This window comes from Semicossyphus pulcher, unplaced genomic scaffold, assembly GCF_022749685.1.
Source record: "Semicossyphus pulcher isolate SPU_LCO1_2020_fin unplaced genomic scaffold, fSemPul1.0.p SCAF_12, whole genome shotgun sequence".
Classification (NCBI taxonomy): domain Eukaryota; kingdom Metazoa; phylum Chordata; class Actinopteri; order Labriformes; family Labridae; genus Semicossyphus; species Semicossyphus pulcher.
Genome location: NW_027211626.1, coordinates 27,896,332 through 27,914,810, shown reverse-complemented (window position 1 = coordinate 27,914,810; position 18,479 = coordinate 27,896,332). Strand labels below are relative to the sequence as shown.

Here is an 18,479-nt window from a genome sequence, read left to right as displayed (position 1 = left end):
AGTTTTAGCTGTACAAACATTCAGAGCTGCTCTGGAGGCAGAAATAATGAAAAAAACCTCCACAGCGTTTCAGAGGCAGAAAAACAAGTTTGGAAAGTGGCAAACTCATAAACTGCAAATGAACTCAATATTTACAGCAAGTTAAAAGTGCAATAATCAATATTTTTCATATTAACCTTGAATAAACTTTGTAATACAAATTTAAATGCGTTGTTTGTCATGACAAACCCACAGATAATTTTTTTCCCAACTTTATTGAGCCTTTTTTTTTACACTTTGGATCATTGAATTCTCATTGATCACACTGCGAGCCAGGTACTGCATTCAGGAAAAAAGCTCTGATAAAGAAACCATACAGTCCCTACCTTTCATAAAACAGATACACCGTTGTTGTTGATAGCTAGCTGTCGATGCTAGCATCTATGCTAGCAACTAGCAAGCTAACAAGGCGGAGGAGTTTAAAGCTACACAGTCAGATACTTTCATCACATTCCTTTATCTTATAACTTGTTTCATATGTCTCATTTTTGTGCACCTTTTTCTTGGTTAGCCAAGGACAACTTTCCACTCGGGTGGATAATAAAGCTATGGATTGATAGATTGACTGATTGATTGATTGCGATTGTCCAGTATCTCATGGAGAGGGTGGGAATCGTTGTCCAGTATTCTGGCCTCAACCATCTCTTCCAGTCGGACGAGCTGCAGGCCCACACCAAACCCAGCCTTCTTAATCAGTTTGTTCAGTCTGTTTGCGTCCTTACCTGCACTGTACCTGTGCGTTCACACTGAACGCAAGCGAATATTCGCCTTGCATCACTCGCGCAAGTTTGAGCGCATGATCAAAATTCGCGTTTAAATAACTTTCGCTTCCGGAATGGAGGAGAGAAAGCGGGGATTATCTCCATGGTTACCAACGGTGTCAGCAGAATCTCGGTGTTGATAGGTTCCGCTACACCGCGTGATGCGAATTTGCAGAGGAAGTTCAATTTTTTCAACTCACGCAAATTCGCGTCGCAAACATTCGCGTCACGTCATTCGCGCCGCCCAGTCTATTCGCATCATTGCATTGACTTTGTATGGAATCTCGCTGCAGATTTGCAGTAATGTCTGCACCTCATCCTACATCAGCAAAGATGATTTTGCTCGTGACAACAGATTGATAAAACATGTTAAGCATTTTGCAGCAAACATTAACGAACCTCAGGAAGTAAAGCCAGCTCAGGCCCTTCCTGTAGACGTAGCATCCGTGTAGGAGGACCACTCCAGTTTGTCATCCAGGTGTGCACCCAGGTACCTGTAGGACAGGACGATCTCCACCTCACTGTCACTGATGCAGACTCGAGACAGAGAGGTCTTTTTTCACCTAAGGTCCACTACCATCTTCTTGTTTTCCCCACGTTAAGCTGCAGGTGATTATCTCCACACCACCTCACAAAGTGCTCCACCAGGCACCTATACTCCTCCGTCTGTCCACCTTCAGTACACCCCACGATGACATGAGTTGGAGTAGTATTTAAAGGTAGTGAAAAAGAAGGGAGGTAGAACAGTTCCCTGAGGGCCTCCGACGTTACTCACCAGGCGATCTTATTCTATATTTTTCTCAGGAGTTGTTGAAGATCAGCACAGTGGTTAAAAGACAGAAACACGACTCCAAATGACTGCCAGTGTTGCTACATGTCAGCTGGAAATTGTTAAGAACTGTTTGCTGACATGTTAGCTACAACAACTTTATAAGGTGATAATGTCAGTGTTTTTGTTTTCAACATGTTCTACTGCCAAAAAATCAATTCAGACAGCTTTAGAAATGTGGGAAAGCAACTTCTGTTATTAATCCAGACATGACACAAGGTATTTTGGGAAGAGGTGAAGGGTAAATAGAAAACATAGTGTGACTTATATTTCTCATTTGAGGTAGCTGTGCTTCTAATTTTACAAACTGTGTCTGAGTATTTAGGTTTCATTCTGTCTCTGAAGCAGCTCCAATGAAAGTTGCGTTTATCATTTGACGAAGCCTTTGTTGTTGTAAATTATCATTTAATTTAGCAAAGCAGTCATTAGCTGTGAGAATTAACAACATGCTGAGTTAATTTGTTCGAGAGCTGCTTCGTGCTTTCTGCAGCAGGATCGCTGTGTGACTGAAAGTTACAATAATGCATACATAACTGTGTCTATTTTTGTCCATAACTGTCCTTTTTAGTTCTCTGTCATTTACATAATTATTCCCGGGCATACGCGCATGAATAAAACGGCCTTTATAATGCGGAGACTGAAAGGCACTTTGACAGGTGATTGACACGTTCGACAGGACGACAGCAGGAGGAGACGGGGGAAGGGTTTACAAAGATTGATGTAAGTCGTGCTTGACATTGGACTGACATCATGAGTGCAGGATGTTTATTGTGCTATGGCATAAAATGGCAAAATTATAGACAGTTTTTAATCGATTCTAATGACTCAAACATTACTTATCTTGCTGCTCAGACACGATCAACACACTCTATCCAGGCAGATTTGAAAAGAAACGAGTCAAGTATACAAATCAACCTTCAAATCACATCATTATCCAGCATAATCTAGCCTAATGCAACATTTGCATTTACATTTCTTTGAATAAGTCCCTTTAGTTCGAGCTTTCAAGGTCCTACATAAATTTTAAAAGCTGCTACTAACACTCGTCTACTGAGGCCATTTTAATCAAAATGATCTCATTTGAAATTACATTTTGCTTGATGAGTCATCTTAATTTCTAAATCGCTCATTTTGTGCCAACAGATGGACAGACGTGCAGTCAAGGTTGATAAAGCATAATAATTTAATAGAGTAGTGGAGCCTGTTAAACCACTCGCTATCATCGCATCACTCTCTAAAAAGTGATTTATCTTTGACTAACACCTCGTTTTCACCTTATTTACCGAGCATGGGATGACTTCAGCTTCAAAAAGTCACTTTGTGTTTACTCAATAAGTCTCCAAGTGTCTCCGAGAGGGAAAAGTACCAAGTAAGGTAAAGGTAACGTCAGCACTCCCAGTCCACGACCTAGTCCAAGCAATCGAAGGTGCTCTCGTCCTGTGAAATTTTGAGCTTGTTTGCCTGCAATTAGTTTGCTGTGAACCAACTCTATTAACGTGGCTCAGTGGTTTCTCTCCCCTTTCCTCCCGACAGATCTCTTGATCCGTGTTGTGTGCATAATTAACCATCAATGATTCACTGCTCTGCTGATGTGGCGAACACCAGTAAGCTCTCGCATTCATTCATTTCAAGGAGTCTTTAATGGATCAGGAGGACACTAACCCGTTTGATCCAATTATGTTGAAAGAAGTCCATCTGAGAAGTCTGATGTTGGAAGATACAACCTACAATTACATAGACTGATAATGACGTAGTATTAATGCTATTAAGGGCCATTCACTGACAAGACCACATCATTGTACAGTATAAAAAGTAGTTTATTCAGATGCTAGAGGGTCAGGGTAGGGCGGAATGAGAAAAGGTCGAGGTAAGGTAGGGGATCGAGGTAGGGTGAGATGAGAAGGGGTCGAGATCAGGTAGGATGAGAGGGGTTTGAGGTAGGGTGGGATGAGAAGGAGTTGAGGTAAGGTAGGATGAGAGGGGGTTGAGGTAGGGTGGGATGAGAAGGGGGCAAGGTAAGGTACGATGAGAGGGGCTCAAAGTAAGGTGGGATGAGAAGGGGTCAAGGGACGAGGTAGCTGTAGCTATTGGGAACTTCATATAGGGGGGTCCACAGGTTTAATAGTTTCAGCTGTATTTGAACACGATTTTTTCTTTAACTTGTCATTTTGAGGTAAATATCAGATGCACAAGCTGATGGCCATGTCATAAGAAAAAAAGTGCCCAGAAGACCAAGGAGGCAGAAAAAACAGGTTAAAGAAGACTGAACATCAGAGGGTGTTCACTCGACGGTGAGAGCTCTGGGAATTCGCAGTGCCACAAACTGCCACACAGTCAGCATGCTTTCTGCTGTTCTCTGTTACCCAGCAAGTGTTTAGCTTTGCCTGGCAGACAACTTGCTACCAACAATATGTGCAGTGTCTCCAACTATCATCATGGCAGTCTGTGAAATGGTCACAGATAATAATAAACACAATTGTGTACAGGCACGAGTCAGCTTTTTTCCATGTGTTCATCAGCACCAATTTGCACCATGTACTGAAAACAAACCAAGTAGTTTTGTTGCTCATCACTTATCAAACTGTTTCTCTGACTGTTTTATGTTTGGCACCAAGTTCACTGTTGTGCGTTCAACTTCAACACTGGCTTGTGGTTTCACATGGGACACAAGCCACTTGCTTTGGCTTGCTTTGAATTACATTTATTTGCAATTTGTGTTTATAAGAGTTTTCTATTTCCAATTACGAAATACAAGCCTGAGCTGCTCCAGCTATAAAGAATTTAATCAAAGCAATAACATTTATTTGGTTTATAAAACTTAAGAAAATAGTAAAAGTGGACTCTTCAAGTGTTTGTTTAATCCAAACACGTCCAGGCTTTCACAACTTACAGACTGAGAGCAGCAGTTTATTTTTTCAAAAATGACTCAGAACATCCAATATTTGAATTCACTTTCTGTAAATGTTTTAAAGCCTGTATTGCATCCTTTAACTGCTTGTTTTTTATTATCACCAGTTCAACACCCCAGAACACCCAGTTTATCTCATAAAAAAAGTAAACGACAGGTTCTTAATTCATATTAATTCAGACAGGCTCACAAATCATATTTCCCAACCAGGTCACCCCTTACAGTCTGCATATTTTGAGCGATTTCCATCATTTTGTCATGATACTGACTTTGCAATAACCTCTTCAATGAGGTAACTGAGGTGGAGGTAAAAAGCATTTTTTCAACAGCTTTATTCAAAGATCAAAATATTCCAGTGTTATCAGACTGGGCCCCCAGAGCTCTCTGCAGGACCCCCAGAGGTTACCACGTCCCTCGAGTCCACATCAAGTCCTCTTATGTTCTTTATTTAATTATATATTTTTGACAAACAGCTTGAGCAACACAGCTACTCTCTCTCTAACTCTTTTTATTGTCTCTATGCCTCTCTCTCTCTAGCTTGGTTTATTCTCAGCGGACACTGACGCGCTCAACATAACAAGGCCCTCCTCTCTCTCTCTCTCTCACACTCTCTCTCTCTCTCCCCTGGTCCTCTCCTCCATCCCGTCTCCCCTCCTCTGCTCTGCACCTGCTCCTCCCCTCCTGCTTTATTATCCTCAGACTCACAGTAGCGCTCCGTCCTCACCAAGTGATGCTCCTCGGCGGCGCTCATCGGTGGGTTATGACCGCCCGCTGCAGGGAGAAGGACCGCTCCGGCTTGTTTTACTCCGCTGGAAACCCGCGCTGAAACACGGGCAGAACATGGGAATTTAGCGGGGCTGGCGAGAGAGTGAGCTGGAGGAGGGAAGGACGATAAAGAAGCACTCAAGTCCCATCCGAGAGAAGAGAGGAGGAGGTAGGAGGAGGAGGGGAACTCCGGAGAAACGGTCCCGCCGGGACGGGGACAGCAGCGGAAGGTGTTTGCGCTTTCAATAGTTTAAAATGGACTGAATATGTCAGTTTTAGTTGTTTGGTTGTGAAAAAAAGCATCACAGGATTTAAAGGAAGGGTTCTTGGAGTTGCGGTCGGTCGGTGCATATGTGTGTGATGGAGTGAGTGAAAGAGGGCGCACTGTAACTTCAGCCTCGCCATGAAATCAGTGTTCTTCAGTCGCTTCTTCATCCTGCTGCCCTGGGTCCTCATCGTCATCATCATGATTGATATCGACAGTAAAAGGGCGATCCGGGTTCCGGCAGCGGGTCGGACCGGCAGGGCGCAGCGGGCGGCCCGGACCGGCGCACCGGGGGTCGGTGGCTCCCACAACCAGTCCGCCCTGCCGGTGATCTACGCCATCACTCCCACCTACACCCGCCCGGTGCAGAAAGCGGAGCTGACCCGCCTGGCCCACGCCTTCCGCCAGGTGCCCCGGTTCCACTGGATCGTGGTGGAGGACTCGACGGCGCGCACGGACATGGTGGCGCGCTTCCTTGCCCGGAGCGGAGTGCAGTTCACGCACCTGCATGTGTTCACTCCTCGCAGGTTCAAACGCGCCGGGATGCCACGCGCCACCGAGCAGAGGAATGTGGCTCTCGCGTGGCTCCGGCAGCACCGGAGCAGGCGGGACCCCGGGGTGGTGTTCTTCGCGGATGACGACAACACGTACAGCCTGGAGCTGTTTGAAGAGGTAACCTGTCATTTATTATGTTATCTGTATCATTATTGTGTGTCCCGGTCAGCTCTCCTCACTTTACCGTGGTCCAAGAGCATCATGGGAGTAGCAAGACGAGCAAATGCGAGGCTTAAACTTTGATTGCTAAAATAGATGAAACCTAAAGTGTTCTAATTAAAAAAAAACATGAGCTTGTAACTCCTGCAGTTTATTGGGAAGCATAGTGTCATTGCTTTGCTAATAATTTCCACAGGCTTCTTATTTGAATACCCTTTTAAAAACTCAGAAGTTTTACATGAAGAAGGTTAAAATAACACCTTAAAAACAAAGGTAAAGGAAGCTAAATAAAGGCTTATGAAAGCACAGGTCTAAAGAAATGAAGAGCACATAGATAACTTAAGAATTTGATTCGAAGAGCACCGACAAAAGCAAAGGTCAATAGTCCAGTCCTCTACGCAAGTCTTGCAAACAATACTGTAGATAAGAAATTTCTTAAACAAGAATTATTATTAACAACAGTTTTATTGCAAAAACACTCAATGCACACACAAAAGATATACAGCATCATTTATGAGTGGGATCTGCAAGTATTTAGACACTACAATGTATTTGGTAAATTTAATAGTTGGTCCATGAGTCGAGTCGCGATCTGGTTCAAGATGTTACGTGTCTTTTCTTGGCCCGTGTTACATCCTCGTCATGTTTAATGAAAACTGGGACGGTAGTTTTTCCACAAAAGGCTGAAGTAATTCATCAAATGGTCTATTCCTGCTTTTCTCACTGTGCTTGTACCAGGCTCTAACCACTACACTGCACAGGAGAAGTCATTGTGAGGCATTCCCCAAGTGGGATCATTGGAAAGGAATTCAAATACAGAAATTCACCGCTTCTTCATGTTGATAGGATCCCGCCGGAACCTTCCTAAAAACCCTGGGGAGGCTCCACAACCACAGACCGGCGTGAAATCAGTAGTGAGACATGGTAAACTAAATGGACACTTGGAATTGGAGGAGTATGTTCGCAGTATGAGGGGGAGCTGCGTGAGGGATGAAGTGAGTAACACAGATTAAGGATGAAGAGAGAGAGGGAGTGACAGAAAGAGGCATTAGAGAGAGGGATGGTGGCCGGGGTGTGGCTGCTGCTTGGGGTGTTTTTGTGCTCCAGGGTGGCCTCTTCTTTCTTTATCTTAGCACCATTACTGTCCAATGTTGTACTGATCCATTCTCCAGAAGAGTAAATCATTTGCATTTGTAATTTTTTTGGTTTTCATTTGGTAACTGCAGTATTTTTAAACCTGAGCCCTATTTTTTGGGGGGGGGGAGTCTTAATTACTGTTTTGTAATCGGTTGCAATGGCTGCAACTTAAATCCTTTGGGGGCAAATGTTCCTAATCAAAGTACATCCACAAAATGGAGATAAAGTTTTAGCTGAAGTTCAGGAGCAGGACCACACCTAAATCACTCATTTCCTGTCATGTGCCCATATAAGCATCACCGCCTTTTTCACCTGTCCGTTCTCGTGCCCCACCCTCCCTCCCCTGCTGTTATAGCTTTCCTTTTCACTTAGGGTCCGCCAGCCCGGGAGCTGCTGCTGATCCCCAACGAAGCCTTCCCCACACCGCAGCCAGCTTCATTTATCATTATTATCCTCATATTCAAATTGTTTCACATTCTATCGTAATAATAAACGGTCCACATGTATCTCATTGATGGTGTGGTCCTTACTCGTGAAACATGGTTGTCAGGCTCAGATTGTTATTCTAAGAATCTGACAACATTACAGAAAGGATTCCTACACAGACAGACCTCTTTGTTACGGTAAGATGCTTTATTTAAACCAGAAACAGCCCTTAAATCACTCTCTTCTCACCCATCAGAATCTGCTGACAAAGAAATAATTTCATCTTGCAGAACAAGGGAGGAGTTGGTCTACCTCTGCCTTAAACATGTTATGTTTTCATTGTTGTGTGGCTTTATGGTTATCTCAGCTCCAACACAACATGGCTCCAACAGACCAACCGAGACAAACAACCCCCTGTGTTCTATGAGGTAAAATTAATGTGTTTTTTCATCAAAGTCTGGTGGCTGTGAACAGAGCGGTATAACGGCTGATTCTGCTTTCAAAGAAAGATTCTCACTTCTTAACAAAACGCTTTGTTTCTGTAGCGATCCTTTCTGTAATGTTGTCTCACGCACTCTAAACATGTCAGTGGCAAAAACAGGCACTTTCAGTGGACGCACTTTGATTTGTACGGAAGCCCTAAGCAGACATGCATGCATACATATTATTTACTCAAAATTCCTGTGATAAATTTCTGGTTGTTTTCTCAATGTCTCGAGATAACAACATGCACAACCGTAACGTCAGATGATCATAACTTGTATCCCCAGAGTTGCAAAAGTGCAAACAGACATAGAAACAGGCTGAACTTTTCTCATTAGTGTGGGCGATAGCAGCATGGCATGAGGTCTGTAATATCACGGTGAGCAGCCTGTTGTTCTGTTTTCTGGATGAAAACCAGCCTTGCCATCCCAAGATTACGAGAAAAATAAGTCGAGATGTATGGAGGCATGTCCGCTTAGGGCTTCCATATTTGTTTTAGCATTTACAGCCCGTTTTGTTGTTGCAGGCTAAAACAATCTGCATGATCCGAGTCTTTTTTGGCCTACAAGTCATTTAAAAACACTAATATTATATAAAATAGATCCCAGGTTTAAAAATATCAGAGTGACCTTTTTGTAAATTTTATCTACCCCTTATAGTTACACTTGTGTAAAACTCTGTGAGTTAGCTTTTAGACCAATATGAGACCCTGAATGTCTCACTACGTACAAAAACTGATAAAATTGACCAGCTGTTGTCTGTGAGTTGGACAACATGCTAGTTGATATGCTGGACAGTATCTCATATTGGCAAACTGATACCTCCGTGTAACTCAAGTCCCTGTCTGAGAGTGCGTTTGTATCTCTTCTCACATCGCTGTACACGATCAGTTGTCCTTTGTATCAAAGACACACAGTCGTTCTCTGATACTCCGTGCTGTAGAAGTCCAGGTGATGAAGAAAGACGAGCCAGCAGCAGCAGCAGCAACAACACAGCAGTCCTCTCACTGCCACCAACACTGTGAATGAATGCTCCTCTGATTGCTGATTGCTCTCACTGATTACTGCCATCGAAGATAGCTGGCCCCAAATCTGAAATAGCTGTAATTTGCTCCAATAATAAAATGTTCACAGTGCCAAACATTTTAATATAAATTAGCTGGTAAATCGGCACTGAACGAAAATGTAAAAACTGAAGGAATGTGCTGCAGTGTATCTGATTGTAACACACTAAATATAAACCAAACCTCACAGTCAGTGATTGGATGATTGTTGGGCTTTGACACAGCTTCTCTGATGATGATGAACGCATTCAAAAATGTCTCCTCAATCTGAACGTGTCATTGGCCCATTGCAGGATAAAACTGTATGTTTTCAACGCAACATGTTGATTAGAGAAGGCCTTTGGTTTTTAAAAATAGCAGGTGTCATTTCATTCGGTGTGTTTGATACTCCTTATTTGAGCTCTGCAGCTTCTCTCCCTTTAGCCTGGTTTGTTTAGAAAAATTGTACTTTCTAAGATGAGTCTATCAGGGGCTTAAGGTCAGCAAATAGCCGCTTTATTTTTACAGTACATTCATATATTTCGTGCCTGCAAAACGAAAGCTTTTTCATGTTAACACCCTCCAGCCTTCAGGGCTTTCTGCCAGAAAGCGTTTTCTCCTTCACTAAGGAGCTGCTTGTGTCTCGTGCAAAACCTGAAGACAACGTTCATATTATTATTTATTCACCAAACAAGATCTTTTTCTAAACTTGTATGGGGTAAAATACTGAACATCAAAGATTTTAAAAGAAGGAAGAAAAGTCAACTGAAGTCAGTTTAAAAATCAACTTTGATTATTGGTCTTGCACTTGACTCAAACACTCAGCACAGAATAAACTGTGTTATACACAAATTAAAATACATGTTGAATATTAATGCTGTCTGATACAAAAGAAAAAGGGATTTGTGTCAGCGTACCCAACTTTATATTGTAACACGAATCCAGCGGCTGATTCGTGTGTTCCACCATTGTGCGGCAGCCTCCATTACTGCTGTGGCAAGTCAGACTGTGGGTCAGTCTGCTGCCTGCTGCCCGGGACAGCAGCATGGGTAGTTAGATTCCCGACATTAGACAGTGGCCCTGAGTTACTGATGAAGGTACCGTACATAGTTCAATCAGGAGAGACTTCATTAAGATGGAACGATTATTTATTTACAAGTTTGGAAAGAATGAAATGTGCAAAGTCTTTGGCGATTAGACTCCATCGTGACGTCTTCATGTACTTGAAGGTGGAGAGAGGTCGAGAGCAGGATAGAATACCCCCCCTGATGGAGTCTAGACATTGGTGGTGGTGATGGTGGTGAAGACAGGATGAACTGACGAGCTGGACTTGGACACTGATGAGATGGATTGGAGGTGAACGGGGGCGGAGGAGGGTCTCAATGATCGAGCTGAAACGACATACAGAAGAGAGGACAGCTTTAAAATTTGACAGCAGCAGGATGATTGGTCGACAGACGTCGAGGCTAACTCTGGTTGGTTTAGTACTTAAATTGTATACGCCCATAATCAGCTGATCACCAGACAGGAAGGACAGAGAGGGAGAGAGAGAATGTGACGTGAATGAATGATGCTAATGAATGAATGAGTATGAACAGTCTTCCTGCTTGAACTTACGCTCGGCTACATATGGTGATGTAAACGTTATTTAAATTTGACTTAATAGCTTAATAACTTTGTTGATGAAATCAGCCAAAAATTGAGAAAAATTGACCACTTGACCGTCCGCCCCATTAAGTAATGATGCACAGTAAGTGTGACGATAAAAGAAAATTGAACACTTCTTAGGACAGCGTGCATGCAAACGTGCTTGGTCTACGTGGTCTACTGCAGAGTCATTTGACCCGGGTCTGAATGCGGATTGTAACCTTGAAAGCGGCTTTAATAACTATTTCACAAACTGCTGTGAGACTAGGTTGTACATGTGCCTGTTTTGCTTGGCCAACAGTCCAAAATCAAATATTAGCCAGTTTACTATAATATTCACAATTTAGAAGCAGGAAATAGAGATTGTTTGGCAGTTTTGTTTGATAGAGACATGAATGATTTATTGATTATCACAGGTGCAGGATACTTCTCTGTGCTTTTACTAATAAATGAATCAGTAAACCTTTTCAGCTCTAAAGGGTTTGATTAACACAAAGCTGTGGACAAACTGCAGTATATGGAAGTACATTATAAAAGTGCTGGTCTAGAAATATTTTTGCACTAACAGGCTTTAAAACATGTCTCGATGTTGGCTCAGAATGAAAATTTCTGCTGAAATGATAATTGATGATTCCACCACAGTAGAGGCTTTTAAATCCCTGCAATTAGGTGAACAAAATATAATCACGTAATCAATAATAGCATCAGCAATGGAATAAAATTAGTAGGAAGATATTGGCAAAGTGATAAAAAAAAAAAAACAATATCTAAATAGACCCAAATGACCCAAAGGTCCAAATGCAGCAAAGTACATTCTCTTATTGTTTCAGGGTATAAATTCAGCTGACGTTAGAATCACCTGCTGCTGACTCACGCTGGCTTTCCCTGCTTTGCGTCCCTGAATGCAACACTTGGTTCCTGTGCACTGTGAACCTAGTATACTGTACTGCGTCCGCCCTCACACAGTTTTAGTGTTAGATTCTCTGCCTGCAGCTCAGTGTAAAGAGCATCTGTTTGATTTGTTGATAGCACACTGTCTCCTCTCTGTCCTGCTGCCTATTTCATTACCCGGCTCCTCTGTGCAGGTAATGGCCTGTCATAGAGAGATAATAGGCTGTCATACGGCAGTAATAACCTGCAGAAACTGTCTGCAGGCTTTAGACTGATGGCAGGAACAGTGTTTATAGAGGCTGGCAGCTTCATATTAGATGCCTTAGATCATTTCAGGAAGAAAAATGATTAACATTTGTGCATCTGAAATATTATTTCACCTTGATCTTTTGTAATATATCTCAGAGTAATCTCTTATGATTTTTCCTTTTGACGCCAGCAATGGTTTTGTAAAAATAGGCATTAAAGAATAACATCAGATTTTCTCAAGGAATCTCAATTTAACACCGCAGAGCAAGAGTTTAATATCTGCATACTGGCACTGAAGAAAGACCCTCATAGCATGATGACACAAAACCCACAGTCCTCATGCTGCTTTATTTCCCCTGCCCGCTGTATTCTATATAAAACTGAGGGCCTTGACCAATTTTTATAAACACATTTGATATAGAAATCAGAAGATTAGTGTCATTTGAACATCTGCCTCTGGAGATTAGGCTGTACTTAGCACATCAGGGGGGAAACAGACTTGAACAGCACAGCAGGTCACATGCAGATTGCTGGCACTCAAAACTCTTCCAGAATTGATGTTTACACAGGCTGAACAGCCATGTTATTTAGAGAAAACACATTAGTACACAGTACTAAAAAAAGATAGTAAGTTAGATCCCAACCGTGTTTCAATGTAGGAATAAAATGATGAGTTGAGACGCTCCTGTCGTCTCCATTGTTTGGTATAGAGGGTCATAAAACTCATTCTGTCTTAAGTCAGACTTTTCCTCATCCTTACCTTCAGATACAATCAAACATGTTCAATATCATCAGTTTTTTCTCTTCATGCAGACAGTAAAGTTCAACTATGTTAACAACCAATAGGAGCGCTCTCTCCAGCACCAAACAGGAAGCAGCAAACTGCCAGATAGGAAGCAGAGGCGGCTGTCACTGTGCCTTCACTGAATATTAAAATCAAAATATGAAATTTGGACGCCATCTTGCTGCTAAGCTGCGGGCTACTGATGAAAGTTTGAAGTGCAGAGAAAGAAAAGCACGTCACGTTAGAGGCCTGCTAGCTAGCAATGCTAACCCAGTCAAAGTTACATCCTCAACAGTTAACACAAGCCACTGCACAGAGACAAGCAGCTGTAGACAAAAGCTGCTTCTGTTTCTGCTCCATTATTTGTTTTCCTTCTTGTAAATATCGACTAAGAGCATGGTGGGAAATAATCTCCACAGGAATGTAGTTGTACGCTTTGAAATAGTGACCCTTCAAGAAACCCAGTCTTTGTTAAATCTCAACTCTGTGACTAAAATGTCTTTAGATCTGAGAGGGTGTCAGACTGTGGTGTTTCAGTCTTTTCAATATAATCCGGTGGTTGGTATTTCTTTAGTGAAGAAGGTTATTTTTTTTTATAACTCTGAACTCAACACATATGGCATGTAAATGATGGTTTGTATTGAGGTAGATCATTTCTACAAACTTAAAGCTCCTGTGAGGAACTTTCGCTTTTTTAGCTCATGTAGAGAAAACTCCTCACTGAAGCTTTGAATATTACATTTTGACATTAGATTTTCTTACACTGTAATTTATCCAAATCTAAATGTGTGCTTTTATAATTTCATGGTTTGCTGATATATAGAAATGTAACACCCTGTGTTTAAACTCACTCCTAACTCATCAACTAGTCAGCTTGGCCAGTGACCGTGCAAGTTATGATTATCTATCTATGTACCCCTCATCATTCGTCAGTACAGCATGTGACGCGCTCTGAGGTCAAGTCAACAGTAATAAGTTACGTTTCAAAATAAAGTTTAAGTATGAAAAAGCAGCACCTGGTTAGACTTTAAAAATAAGCTTGCTGAGAAACAATTGACATTGAATGCATTTTGGCAGCTCAAGACAAGGTTAACGTAGTTAAACACTCTCAGTTTAGTTTGTTTAAGACCCCAAAATAAATCGGTTTGGTAATATTAATTTCATGTTTTGGGGTTACTGACCTAAAGTACATATGGAACTTACTTAATTAATGTCCGTAAAATTGAAAACACTTAAATTGTCTTGTTTTGGAGGGTATGGCCAGTGACCAAGCAGCTGATGAAGTCAGAGCAGGCTGGTTAAAAATATATTTGGAAGTTAATATAGTTTTGCATTGTATGTTTCTGCTCCTTAGCAGAGAGATACTCTCTTAAGACTATGTAACTGTAATTATTCATCTATTAATCCATCCATTATCTATACCGCTGATCCTGCTCAGGGTCCCAGGGGCTGGAGCCTATCCCAGCTGTCATTGTCCAAGAGGCGGAAGTGATCACCAGTCAATCACAGGGCTGATTATTTATATAATATATATTTAGACATGAGAACAAGTCATCAATTACTCCAATGTTGCTTCAACCTCCAAAAAATTTATATTTTTATGCAATATTTAGATTTGACCAATTCTTTTAGCCACTGCAGAGCAAAAGGCACGACTTCTCTGACCTGCAGTTTCCCAATTAACAAATGAGGGAACCCAGCTGGGCCAAAAATCAGCCTCATTCTCTCTCCGACTCTGAGGCGTTGATTGCATGGAAGTAGCTGCCCAGGCTTTTCTGCTACAAACTACTGCAGAGTAATGAGCAAAAATTCCCCCTCACAAAGCCCTCATGAAAAAAACATCGTTACGTAGCAAATGTTTAACAAGCCTCGCTCCGTCCTTCTTCTCCTTCTGGCTGCAGAGTCAGAGCGAGAAGTCAGGTGGAAAGGCATTTAGCATTAAGAGAAGAGTTAAAGGGTGTATTCTCCTTTTCCGCACATTAGTCAGCTCTCAGACCGGCATGGTTTATTATGCACGCGACACGTTCCAGCTGAGTCGCCTCCCAGCAGTCAATAGGGTGTCAGAAAATGCAAGACTGCTCATTTAATGCCGCCCATGCAATTACACCTTGATTGCAGACCCACACACACACACACACACACACACACACTAACACACTCTGCTTCCTGTTGGTTCCTTCAGGTGATTTTGCATTTTCGCCCTCAGGAGTCAGCGTGCTGCCATGCTGTGGAGCTCCCTCATTGGACCACATTAACATGCTGTTTATAGAGACTATGTTAGGTAGTTTATTCCAGAAATATATTCTTTGGCGAGCAGACAAGCTGATTAAACAGCATTTAAACCATCAGCGGACAATAAAACGTAATTTATTCCCAGAATAATTAAATTCTTATAGGGTTATAAATTCCCTCAGCCGCAGTGAACGAGGCTGTATTGAAGACTTTTGGGTTATTTTAGTGAAATATCTCCCACAGCACGTTGGAAGGATTTCTCCAGTGCGAGAAAAATCTACGGGAAACAAGGAAAAGATTTTACTTTCAGAGTCCAGCCACAAAAAAGTGGTTGCTTATTATGCTCATTCATCCTGCTTCTTGCTTGACTCACAGTTCGAGGCAGAATGATGCGTGAGAGGTATACTGAATTCATAGGTTCGGTTCATTTGGGCTTTTGCTCAAAGTTTTGGTTATTCCTAATGGTAATGAAATCATACCAACCAAGACCATTGTGTCTGGGATCAGCTCAACATCACTAACAATAAGTCACATGGGGTAAGAGAAATGAGCAGCTAAGTTTAATGCCTACAAGAAGCATTCAAGTCTTCTAATTGTTCATACTGTCTCTGGAGGAGAGTTAACATGTATCTAGTATGAAGCATCTTCCTCTCCATCCCACTCAGCCCCCACATTTGGGGCCCATATTGGGGTACTCCACCAGGGCCCAGCCAATTTTTTCCCAAGTTTCCATGGAGGCTCCACATGGTGGGCTAAGGGGGGTTGATGAAGGGCCCTTGAGGGGGCCCCATGCAGGGCCAATATTGTATAAAAGAGCCACACTTGGGAGCTATCCAGTACCCGTGTTCAGTGTGTCAATGGCGGGCCCATTTTGACCAAAGTATATTGGATTGCCTACATGGGCCCCAACCCCCGTTAAAGACCAAGGCCTCTGTTAGCACTTTCTGAGTGTGTTAGCTTGGAAGATCCATACTCAAACTTTTCTCCTCCAGTGGTGTAACTAAGTCAGTTAGTAATCTGAGGAAAAATCTACTGATTGAACACCTATGATCTGTGTCCTCAGGCCTTGTGATAAAAGCAGCTAAAGTTTCCCCTAAATGACAGTGAAGTCAGCCAACAAGGAAAGAACAGCTCCAACCATTTCTACAAATATCAATTGATCAAATACAACACTGCTGCCTTGAAAACAAAGACTGTGAACACATTGAGGACTGGCCAGCAGAAACACATTTTGTACATGTGTCTCAGAGCAAATGGATTTGTCTTCAGTCTCATTTTATTATCTGCATAACAGACACTCGAAATGCCGAGTATAATGTGGCCTTTGACAATCAAAGAGTCTTTTTAAAAGACGAACATCAGCGAAGTTCCAACTAACACTGTCTAATACTTTATAAAAACTTAATTACAGCAGTTTCAATATCTGTTTCTTAGACCAGACAGACAGACAGTTTGTGCTGCTTGTCTTGATTAATGGTGGGTTGGACTGCTTTTATGAATAAGAAAAACATTCTGGAATTAAACTAATGGATATGTAATCTTGAACAGAGGCTGAGCTTTACATAATTTAAATGAATTTATTCAATAAACCTTTTAGCCATCATAACTTCTGGGTTCAACTTTGACCTATTGTATTTGTCACAGTTGTGTTTCATAAAGGATTATTTGTTTAGGTTTAACCTCCAAATGAAAATGGTTAAACTAATCTGTTTAAACTTGTTTACTATCACTGATACACTCATATATAACATTTGACTGATTGAGTGATTGATTGATACGGTCTGAAGAAAGGCATCCCAGTCATGCCTGAGAGCCGTTCTTTTTATCGTTGGTTGCTGCCCTAAAAAGTCCACTCCCCTTTTGCTTGGCTAATTTGCCAACCTCCAATAAACAGAAGAAGAGGGAAGAAATCGACTCCCTTTTCATTTACATTTACAGTGAAAACGAATCTTACACAACACGTGGATGTTTTTAAAAAAAAGACCTAAACGGGAAGTTTCATCAATTTTTACAACAATTAGACCGTGATACTGCTCACGTTTCCTCTGTCAGATCTCAACACTACTTTACTTGGGTGCAGAGTTATCATTATAACAAATAGAGATGATGGCAACAGCTGCAAACGTAAGACCTGAGTTTAATGAATGTTGATAAAACGTCTCTTAAAGCTCCCCTTTGTTGATGTTTTAGCGGTTGTTTCTTGCGTATTCACCACTAAGTCCTTCATTTTGACCACCACTGTGTCTGTGGTCAGTTTTACGATCCATTCAAACTTGGCTACAAAACGAGCAATCAGGAAAATTAAGCTGTGCCTTTTTTCCTTCTTCATTCCTGAAAAGCTGACTCTGAGGATGGAGGCTTTTCAGCTGACGGCAGCATGGCAGAGCTGTTTGATTCAGCCTCAGCAGCCTGTCAGCCAGGCGAGACTTCCGTCAGACCTTTTTTGAATAATTGAACCCCCCGGGCCTGAGAGCTCCCCAGCAGTCACAGCGACTATTTTAGGGAGCAGGTACTTAGGCAAATGCTCTGTGCTGAAGTGTGACTGTGGTACACCTTCCTGTAAATCTGCCAGTCTGGGTCTACTGTTCGTTTTCTACTTCTGATGTGGTGTGACGCTCACAAACTCTAAGAACACATTCAGACATTTTCTTTCTATGATAGTTCTTTGAAATTAATTTGGACTTTCGTTTCACTTTCCAAGAGTTCATATATTCTTCCCTCATATGTTTGACCTCCTACTGGGGAGTCAGTTGGTGTTGGCTAAAAGATGGCCTATTTTGGGAGGTCCAAAGGCCGACATGCAAACATTAAGGATATATTTGATAAAGTGCCCGAGCTGCAGACTCCAGGCCAGCAGAGAATCTCAGGGCGGTGGGGGGGGCAGCACAAAGAGAAACTGCTGGGATAAAGGAACCACAGCAAAATGGGAAATTCAATTTCCTCAAACCCCGATGAGCAATTATCATAATTACATAGTGTAGTGGGAGAAGCGAGGGTGGGGGTGGGACGGGGGTTGTAAAGTCAGGGAAGCGAAGCAGAAAGGAGACGAACCTCGCCAAGAGAAATTGTCCGTGGTGGGGTTGGTGGGAGGATAAAGACGGGGGAGAGAGGAAGGTGACGGAAAGGTTGGAGGCTTTTAAGGGCCAGTGTAAATGTTAAAATGTGTAACGCACCAGCGCTCTGCTCCGTCCTGCTGCTTTTCTTACCCTGAAATTGCAGTTTTACTACACAGGCTTCCTGTACTGCTTCATCAAATCCCCTTTTTGCCCTTGTTCACTGCTGTGTGTAGAAGTGGTCAGAATACACT

The 18,479-nt window shown here is 42.2% G+C and overlaps 1 protein-coding gene across 1 annotated transcript in view; it reads left to right on the top strand.

Annotated features, from left to right (window-relative positions):
- Positions 1 to 5,144: 5,144 nt before the first annotated feature.
- Positions 5,145 to 18,479, top strand: part of b3gat2 (beta-1,3-glucuronyltransferase 2 (glucuronosyltransferase S)) — a 59,064-nt gene continuing 45,729 nt past the window's right edge. The window contains exon 1 of the mRNA XM_069658139.1: positions 5,145 to 6,239. Within this exon, the coding sequence (XP_069514240.1) occupies positions 5,706 to 6,239 (534 nt within the window). The 5' untranslated portion in view covers positions 5,145 to 5,705. The remainder of the gene's footprint in view (positions 6,240 to 18,479) is intronic.